This window comes from Pezoporus occidentalis, unplaced genomic scaffold (assembly GCF_034315485.1).
Source record: "Pezoporus occidentalis ecotype Australia unplaced genomic scaffold, CSIRO_AGI_Poc_V1 ctg71, whole genome shotgun sequence".
In the NCBI taxonomy this organism is placed as follows: Eukaryota; Metazoa; Chordata; class Aves; order Psittaciformes; family Psittacidae; genus Pezoporus; species Pezoporus occidentalis.
This window is the reverse complement of record NW_026916062.1, coordinates 1,201,211-1,210,919: the sequence shown is the minus strand read 5'-3', so window position 1 is coordinate 1,210,919 and position 9,709 is coordinate 1,201,211. Positions and strand designations below refer to the sequence as shown.

The 9,709-nt window shown below is 46.2% G+C and overlaps 2 protein-coding genes across 7 annotated transcripts in view; one reads left to right on the top strand and one right to left on the bottom strand.

The window, feature by feature from the left end:
• Positions 1-2,843: 2,843 nt before the first annotated feature.
• UCHL1 (ubiquitin C-terminal hydrolase L1) lies at positions 2,844-7,940 on the bottom strand. Of its 2 annotated transcripts, XM_062642479.1 has the most exons (9): positions 7,824-7,940; positions 7,692-7,703; positions 7,189-7,317; positions 5,915-6,065; positions 4,539-4,624; positions 4,416-4,463; positions 3,963-4,032; positions 3,554-3,612; positions 2,844-3,267 (listed from the first exon to the last, which is right to left on the bottom strand). In XM_062642479.1, the coding sequence occupies exons 1-9, from the start codon at positions 7,854-7,856 to the stop codon at positions 3,181-3,183; spliced, it is 675 nt and encodes a 224-aa protein (XP_062498463.1). In that variant the 5' UTR covers positions 7,857-7,940; the 3' UTR covers positions 2,844-3,180. The 2 variants fall into 2 exon arrangements, with proteins under 2 accessions (XP_062498463.1, XP_062498464.1); XM_062642480.1 differs by lacking the exon at positions 7,692-7,703 and having other exon boundaries at positions 7,824-7,928.
• The window catches only part of APBB2 (amyloid beta precursor protein binding family B member 2), a 199,298-nt gene continuing 197,299 nt past the window's right edge, over positions 7,711-9,709 (top strand). For 3 of the 5 annotated variants that reach the window (XM_062642456.1, XM_062642462.1, XM_062642461.1), the window contains exon 1: positions 7,712-7,729. The gene's annotated coding sequence lies outside the window, so the exon portion shown is untranslated. Of the gene's footprint in view, positions 7,730-9,709 lie in introns of all 5 variants that reach the window. The other 2 variants (XM_062642455.1, XM_062642454.1) reach the window with 1 other exon arrangement.

Genomic DNA, 9,709 nt, shown 5'->3' with positions numbered 1-9,709 from the left:
ATTTCTCAAATATTTCCAAGGATAGTTCTATATGTTAACTGTTAAAAGTCTGCTCTGGAAGGCTGCACAAAATGGCAGGAACCTGTTAATTCAAATTTGATCAATAGATTTCTCACACATCTGGAAGAGCAGCAGCAGCTGCTGCCAGTCACAGATTTCTTTCAGAGCAGGCATAAAGCACAAAACCGGTTTCACAAGCTCCCGCCCTTCTCAGTAGCTATCACAGTGAAAATTCAGGGGTAAATTCAGGAAATACACATTGGGGTTTAGATGGGAAGTGGAGAGGGTCAAAAGACCTAACCTAATTAAGGAGGATGCACAGTAAATTCAGGAAAGGTAACAGTTCCATATGGAACTACAGATTGGAGATAAAACTACAGAGAGGGGAAAACAAGGAGAGGCAAGAAACAAAATAAGCCTCACTTCAGATAGGATGTGACCAACAGAAAATATTACATCACCACAGAGCATTTGCTCATGAAAACATGTTTTGATACCTGGCACTCTGGAAAAGCCTAGACATTTACACCTCCTGGTTCAAACACTTCTGCTAGACTGTGAAACAACAGGCAAAGACTGATGCTTGAAAACTTGCAAATAGGTAAACCTCTTAGTAAATATGCATGAAAATAATTTTTGAGCTTACACACACCTGGTATGACCCTAAAACATTTTCCATGTTTTCTACTTATGGCTTATTCTGTATGGTTTTAACTTGGTACTGTTACTATGGCAAAAGTTTCCATCTATGCAGCTTACAGATCCTCACCCATTGTCCACGACCTCCTTCTTCTGAAGCAACTCTCTCCCAACTCCTCAGATATCCACCAACTCATTTTCCTCTTTTTACCCAGGCTGTTTTAAAGTAAAGCCCAGCTGTTTAGCTGCCCCTATGGTAATTTTAGCAGGGGCAAACAGCCTTGCTAGTGATGTTACACAAGTGGATGGGTAACATTCATTCCTTATTTGTTCTCGGTATTTCCATCCTGTGAAGCTGTACCTGGAACCAGAAGGTAAGAAAGGTCTGTCAGAACCCTTTGCCTTGTTTTTCCAAGTGGCCAAAATTATTCAAGTGTTGCCTTTCAGCAGATCCTTAACCCAAAAACTTGAGCAAGAGTGAAAAAGTTTTATGAAACAAGAATAACTTCAGTAGCCCTAGAGATTTATATTGCTAGATTAAAAAAACAAAAAACAAAACAAAAAACCACAACCAAAAAACAACCAAAACCCAGACCACCGCCACAAAACCAGAAACATTTTACTGCTGCAATCACAGTAGAAATATGGTATTATGTCAGAGGCACTTCCAGGTTGTGTCAGCATGAACTGCCTGCCCGTACACAGGCAGTTACAGCAGGTACCCTTGGCAATGGCCTTAAAGGCAGGTGAAGGGTTCCCTGTGGAATTAAAGCATGCTCCCCCAGGTACAGCATACAGCTGACTGAGTTCTGTATTCTCTCATATCCTCTCCTCAGCCCATGCCTGTTTTTTATTGCTCCTTCCATCCTCCTGTGGTCACACCACGTTTCCTCTCTTGCAAGTTTTGTTGCTAAGCAGCCTGAGCTGCAGGCATGGCTCTGAGCCTACGCTGGAGCAGGAGGCTGCAGGAGATTCTCCAGGCCTCCCTCCACCCTGTGACAGCTTCTACTAACAGGCAGAGCAAAATTGCTGTTGTAGAGAACAGTGAGTAACACCCAACAGACATCTTCTCAGCAGGTAACATTCACCTCCCTGCTAACAGAATCTAATGTTCAGAATTACATACTCTGAACTTTAGCTGAGCCTCAGAATTCGAATTAAGATGTGTTGCAACCGCCTGCTAGCTTCAGCTATCAGGTAATTATATGGGCAGTAATAAAGCCCAATACTAAACATCTTCAGACCATACAACTGCTTTAATTACAGCTTCTATTTCAAATCACCCTGCAAAGAAGCCTGGAAGAAAGAATCGTCTGCAGCATACACAGAGCACCAGCAACCACCCAAGAACTTAAGTTAGCCAGCACAATACAACATGACTGGCAGGCATAAGCTAGGACATAATGCATCAGAAGAAAGTCCCAAGCTGAAGTGCGTTTTATCCCTTCTTACAGCTACCTGAAGTATCACCAAATTGTTGAAGGTACGTAGCTAGACTTAGGAAGAACAGTTTCCACAAAAAGTCAGTTGAGGCCAAGGAGTATGTAGTATATATTAAATCTCTCCACCTTAAACCTAAAATTCTATTTTGCTATTAATTCACGTAGTGTCAGTTTCTCCTTTAAAGTTATCTGGTAAGGAACAGGTAGCATAGCCTTTCAAGGCCTTCCTAATGAAAATCAGAAGCTAGTAAGTGCGCACTGGCTAGCTGAGAATTGTGTTCAGCATTAGCCAGATTTCTTTCAGTTCAACGTAGGGAAAAATTCCTGTTCCAGTACTGTCTCCCATTAGGAAACACAACACCAACCAATTCACTGGGTATGCTATTACTTGTAGCACTAATACAAACAGCCTCTGTTTAAGAGCAGACAGGTTTAAGCTGATATCCGAGTGTTAATTTACTACACTTTACCCCTCTAAAAATAAATATATTCAGGGTGACAAACTGCAGCTTAACAGTTTCAGACTGGACATTAGGGAAAGCTTTACCAGAAGGGTAGCGCAGCACTGGAACATGTTACACGCGCATGTGCATGTCTCCCATCACTGGAGGTCTTCAGGACACTAGATACAGGAGTTGCCCTGATAACGTGAAGCTAACATTAACTTTTTGCTCAGCAGAGAGCTTTGAGGGTCGTTTGTAAAAAAGGTTTATAGAGGATTTCACACAACTTTTGGAGAAAGTTAGTGATCACTTTAGACCATTTGACTTCCAGCAGAACATTTTATTCTCATTAAGGACAAGGAAATATCAACCAACAGCTCAATTAACATGACACAGATTAAACAAGCCCTGTTAAGCATTTTCTACTTAACATGTGAAAAAAGTCTACAGACATCTGATGTGTCCAAACTGTTCACATTAAAACTTGAGCTCATCCTTCAGCATAAGCTCAGCTGATGTTGCTCCTGTGTACAGCAAAAGGTGGAAACGATTTAAGTTACCAGAACAGCTGTGTTTAACAAGTACTGAAGCACTGGAGTTTAGACTGCATTTACTGGTGTGCTATTAGACTGCTTTCCTTGCATCTCTTCAGAGTCTCAGGCAGACTTGCAGAAAGCCACAGCAGAAAAACGAACTTCTCCTTTTTCACGTTCTGTAAATTGTCTGCAGATCTTTGCAGAATCCTTGGCAGAAAAAGAAAAAAAGCTGTTTAGATTATCAGAATACACCTGCTACAGAGACCAAGTCTTTACAGCTCTACTCTGGGTCCCACCAAGTTTTCAACTCCTGCAGCACCAGCTAATAGACAAGGTTATCTAGCTCTGTGGCACAGTACTACCTTGTTACCACTGCGTAAGAAGCACCAACTTGTACAGCAAGCCAGCACAGCTCCTATACACTGAATGCATTGCTCTCACCCTTCTATAAGCCTTGTTTTCAGGGAAACAAGCAACAAGGGAGAAGTCTTACCTTCAACAGCAAGTCGGCTGAGCTTGTGCCATGGTTTACAGGAAACGGCATGCGCCCATCTATGAAAGAAAGCCCTATCACCAAGAGTACTTATTGCTTCTGAATTAGCAGAACTGCGCATAGTGGGACCAAGATACAAGTACACTTGAAGATACCAGGGAGGTCAGAACAAGTCCCTTTGAATGAGAAAGGGACAAAGTACTGCCAGCACTATAGGAGATGATATGCTTTACAAGAGGGCCTGGCCTTCAGTGCAACCCACCTCTAGTTAAAACCTTCAAGTGAAGGTGCAAGTTATTTATTGGCTTTGAGAGCCTCAGCAAACAGCTTAACTAGCACCAAGTTAAGCCCCCAGGGTTGTACAGTGTAAGGTAGGCCCAGTCCAACTGCAGAGTTCTCAGAACCTTACCCAATTCATACAGATGTCCATCCACATTGGCAAACAGGATGAAATGGAAGTTCACACTGTTGTCCTCAACCTTGGGAAAGACCATTAGATACATTTGTTAGATTGTTAAAAGCCAAACATTGCGGACCCTACTTGTAACTACAAGACAGAGGAAATGTCCACAGCAAAGAAACAACAAAGCACTGAAGTTCAACTTGAAGAGGTCTCTGCAAGACCTCTACAAGGTCAAGCACCAGAAATCCTACTGTATGGTCACATTTTCAGTCTAGATCTGAAACCAAATTTTCAGTCCATTTTTGAGGAAGAAACTGCGGCATGAGCATGTGCCCTTAAGTCACTCACTTCTTTCCTCACAAGCTGTAACAGTTATCTGCCACACAAAAATCTGTACTGCTCTACTAGCTTCATTAATTCCACACCCCTCCCCCAGGATTCTACACATTCATCTCTTACCCGACATTGTCCTTCTTGGGCAACAGAATTGTGGACTTCTTGTATAGCCTTAAGAGAAAGCAGACACAAGTTATTACATCCTAAAGTGCTGACAGCTGTCAGAAGTTTATGTAGTTCATGTACCTTATTATTTGCAAAATGTTTTGCTCTCTCTTCAGGAGACAGACCAGCTGTTTCATCAAGAAACTTCTTCAGGACAGACCCCTCATCTGCACAAGATGATCAAAGATTTTATTCAGTATACGTAAAACATCAGTTACAGTTCAGATGCAGCCCACAGTATTCAATGCTTGTTGCATTCAGCCTGGAACTATCCAGCATAAGCATATTGTAACTGCCACTTGAAGCTAGTTATCCAGAAGCTATCAACAACAATCCTACACAAACAGCTGGAGTTTGAGTGCTTCAGGGTACTCCAGTGGCTTTGAATTCACTTTCAAATGGGATTTAGCTTTTCTGACTCCCCCTTTGCAGATTTGGCAGGTGTTTGGTCCTGCTTTGGAGAAAACTCAAGAAAGGTGCCAGCTGCAAGGACACTGAAATATCAACCAACAGAATATGGGTAGCTGAAACTAAGTTGTCTAACTGTCTTCCAATGAATACAGCACTTGCTCATGATGGGCTTACTTTGGTTTTCCAGAACACAAGCTAGTAATGCAGTACTAAGGTGCACAGAGTTCTAATCTTACATGAAAGACATGCTGCATCATTCATGTTGTTCATCAAGAGTGTGTTATTTCAGAGAATCCTTTTCAGAAGAATAAAGCAAAGCTACTCTCATTAAGCCTTCCATAGCTTAGGAAGGAATCCCACATCACCCAGAGGGTTCAATTTCTCTTGGAATAAAGTTATAATTCTCTGGTCTTTGAATAATAAAATGTTTCCTGGACTCTTTTGTGCTTTTGACAAGCACTTGTAATCTTATACCCTAGGAGTTTCCAGCCACAAGTTGCCTAATCCAGTTTTATATCCTCTTCTATAGGAAGAGGACAATCAAACTATTACCTCTGCAAAAAAAAGTCTGCTTTAAGACCTTTATCATCCTGTGTTACTTTGCCAGCAAGAAGAAAGCATGTTTTAGACTAATTCATAGGCTACCCCAAACAAGTTGTTCAAACTAGACATAAGCAGCATGAAAAACTTCAGTTGACATCAATGCTAATGTCAATAGCTACTTCTGAACATGATGCTTCCTAATTACAGTCTTTGGCCAGTCCTATTATGTGTCCTTTTCTCCTGCACTGCTCACTAGGATGATACCTCTGCAGCTGCCAGGCAGGAGTTGAAGTACATTCCCTTCTGTGATTCAGGCAGTAGATGAGACCATATGCCTCTTCAAGGGCTGAAGACTTGCCAACTGAAGCAGTACAGCATGCCTTAGTTTAGCTTGTAAGAAAGCCCCAAGGCCTCCAATAGCCCATACCCACTCAATCTTTCTGTCATATTAAAAAAAAAAAAAAAGATGGAAATTCAAAGCACTTCAGAGCATTCATACTCACCAAGGTTCAGCTTGTCTTTGTTATTAGCAACTGCATGTATCAGACCAATTGTCCCACAGGAGTTGCTGACTGTCTGCTTCAGGAAATACACCTTGGAATTGATTTCTTGGTTCTTTATTTTCTCAGTCTGTTGTTTCCTGAAGTTCTCATGCTGTAAACATGTAACTGTTAAGCATTTCATCACAGGGATATTTTTTATTGTGTGAACTACTAGCAGTAGCTCTGCAGGAGAATCAATACCAGCACTGGACAAAGTTTTATCCAGAAATTCATCACTGCAGCACAGGTCCAGCAAAGCATTTGTCTATACCAGATGCTGGCCAAGTCTTAATGGACTACCTGCATGACTCAGTGATATCTAAAGGCACTGTTCTTAGCCTCTCCATCTGTTCTGTACACCGGAAATGGTTTGGGGTGGGTAATCATATAATGAAGAGACCCTTTTGTATCATCTTTCAATAGTTTTTGTCCATTTAATGAAACTACTTGTCATGTTTTTGCACAGTTTGCCTTTTTACCTTTAGTTTACTTCCCTGTATGAATCCCCCCTGGTAAGAGTAATGGATGAAAAAAAAAAAAGGCGTAAATACCATCACTACTGAAAGGCTATAATCCTTCCTTTAAAGGACCCATTAAATATATTTTGAAATGAAGTCTATCTTATCTACTTCCTTAGTATCGATTGCACTACGTGTATTTATCATACGTAAGTAATTCAGGCCTCTCCAGATGCAATGATTCAGCATTGTAACAGAATTGCTATTTCTCACGCTGAGGACCACTCATGGATTTTTTGCCAGCCCAATATACAAAGTATAAGAGCAGCATTGGAGTAAAAGGCCTTGTTTTGTTGTTCAGCTCATTTTACTTCATACTATTTGGAGGCTGAGGCCAAGCACCCAGTATGTACTGCCTACCACCCACCTACAGCCCTAGTGCAAGGCAAACCCACTCCCAACCATCTGATGCTTGAGAAGATGACACAGGCACACTCTTGACAGCAACCAGCATTACCTGCTGACAACTAGTGGCTACAGACAGCGCTGCTAACAACAGCCTGCCTTTTACTCCAGGGGCATTTGGGCCATACATGGCTTAGTCAGCCTGCTCAGGGAAACAGCAGAAACCCCAAGAGCTACAGCTGTTCCACAGCACTAGGGCAGCCAAAGGCTTGGTGCCTGAACGCAGCCCATTCAGCTGTGGCTGCAGAGGGCCTGTGGGGCAGACGGCCCCGAGACACAGCAACCACCTCCACCGCGGGAAGCACCACCCACCTGCTCCGTGAGGGGGAACAGCAGGAGCAGCGCGCAGGCTGGGGTCGGCACAGCACCAAGCGCCTCCTCTTCGAAGCCCAGCACATCCACGAAGCGCCAGCCGGGACCCACCCCGAGGCGGGACAGCACCTGCACGGGGTACACTGAGCGGGTGGCACGGCCAAGGCATCCTCCCCACCTCGTGTCGTCCGTTCCCCCCCCAACATCTGGGCCCGGCCATTCCCCCCCTCCCGCCGCGCCCCAGTGACACAGCACAACGCGCGGCACCACGGTGCCACCTGCCGGCCGCGCCCGGGTGCTGCCTCAGGCACCACCTGCCCGAGGGGGCGCGCCGGGCGGAAGGCGCAGCCTCAGGGCCGCTCCGCAGGTGCGGCCGCGCCCAGCACAGCAGTGCGGTACCGCTCCGCGCCCGGCGGCCCTGCCCCGCACGGCGGGATGCTGAGGGATGGATGGAGAAGATGCGGCGCGCGCCCGCCGGCGGCGTTCCTGCGACAGGGACTCACTTTGTTCAGCATCTGGAAGACAATGTGAGGAGAGAGGGGTGAGTGCCGGGGAGAGGCGGCGCCCCACCACCCCTCCCGGGCCACAGCCCCCTGCCCCTACCCCGAGCCCCTTCCCCGCCGCCCCTCTCACACCTCAGGATTGATCTCCATCGGCTGCCAGGCCATGGCTGCAGGGTGGCCGGAAGCCGGAAAGAAGCAGGCTGCGCCCCAACCACCACGATGTTCTCCTCAACGCAAGCCCCGGTACTCCCCACCGACGTCGACACAGGCGCAGAGCCCCCCACCCGGCTGTTATATAGGGGCGGGCTGGCCCACTCTACGCCGCGACGGGGGGAGAGGGAGGAGCAGAGCACGACCAAGGCACGGGGGGGGCGGGGGCCGCTGTGCCAGCAGCATCCCGGGCAGGCGCGTGCCCAGCGGAGGGAAGGGCTCGCGGGAGGGGAGTCAGTGTCGGGGAGCCGCGGGGGGTGGAGAGAGCCAGGCCGGGGCAGCGGGAGGGCCGGGCACCGCCCGACCCCGAGTCCTGCTTCCTCCCCCGGAGCGGGCTGTGGCCGGCGATGAGGAGGACCCCGGCCCGCCTTACGTCTGTGTGCAGAACGTGCTAGAAGCGTCGACGTGCGTACGCTTGGCGCGTCCCTGCCCGGCCTGGCCTCTGCCTCCCTCCCTCTCCCCCCGCGGGGCCGGGTCGCTTCGCGCTGCGTTGTGCTGCCAAGGGAGGCGGGTGACAGCCATCACTGGGGGCAACACGTTTCTCCACCATCGTCAGACCAGCCCCACAGCTCTGTTTATCCTTAGAGCATGTGCCTGAGCGCTGCCTAAGTGTTGGGCCCAGGTGTGTGTGCGTATTGCATTAAGTACATGTAGGTTCTGATGTTCAGTATAAGCAACAGATGCTTATTTAAAAAAATTCTGTATGACTGCAAAACTGTCACTGAAGCGACCACGGATTTCATCAGTTTGAACCAACTACTGAACCAGTCCAATGAAGTTGGTTATAAAATGGCATGGAATCCCAGAATGGCTTGGGTTGGAAGGGACCTTAAGGATCATCTGGTTCCAACCCCCCATGCCATGGGCAGGGACACCTTCCAGTAGACCAGGCTGCTCAAAGCCCCATGCAGCCTGGCCTTGAACACTGCCAGGGATGAGGCAGCCACAGCTTCTCACGGCAGCCTGTGCCAGTGTCTCACCACCCTCACAGTAAAGAATTTCTTCCTTGTCTTTAAATCTACCCTATTTCAGTTTAAAGCCACCCCCTCTTGTCACATCCTTACTTGCCCTTGTAAATACTGGGCTTTTTATCTTTTACTCATGACCTGACAGTTTCTCCAAGCAATGTATTTGTACTAGAACACCTTTAAACACTGAAACAAAAACAACCTACTTGAAATACTAGAAATTATATGGAGTCCAAACAGCCTTTCAGATTTTACTGGTAAATAGCCAGATGGGAACTGTGGGGGTTGGAATGTATCAAAGTTGTCAGAGACCATGGGAAGGAAACTACAGCTGGCAATTAAGAGTGACCTGTCCCTGACTGGTACTTGGAAGATGTTGGAACTGGCAAGGAACAAGGACGTCGGAACTGGAAAGAGGATGTTGATAAGAAAATCAGATAGACCTTTCACCTGATGTAACCGCAAGGCAAACACAGATGTGCTTTGCTACTTGCTTGGAAGCATATAAATATCGTGTAATCTTTTCAATAAATGATCCAGCTTGCACTCTACCTCTAGGTCCGTGCCTCCATCCTCACAGGGAACCTTGTGGATAACCAAGAGATGCTTCACTGTTATCTTTTAAATAAGGAAGATACTGAACAAAATAATCAACTGAATGTCTTCAGTCTGTTTGGTTTTTCACCTTGCTTCAGAATGATTTAGACCCCAGTGCAGCAAAATTTCTTAAGTACCTGCCTAATTTCAAACACATTTAAATTAACTTTCCATCTAGTGCACTGTAAGTTAGTGGGAATCATTCAGATCAGGTGGTAGTACACATTTTTGAACTGAGATCTG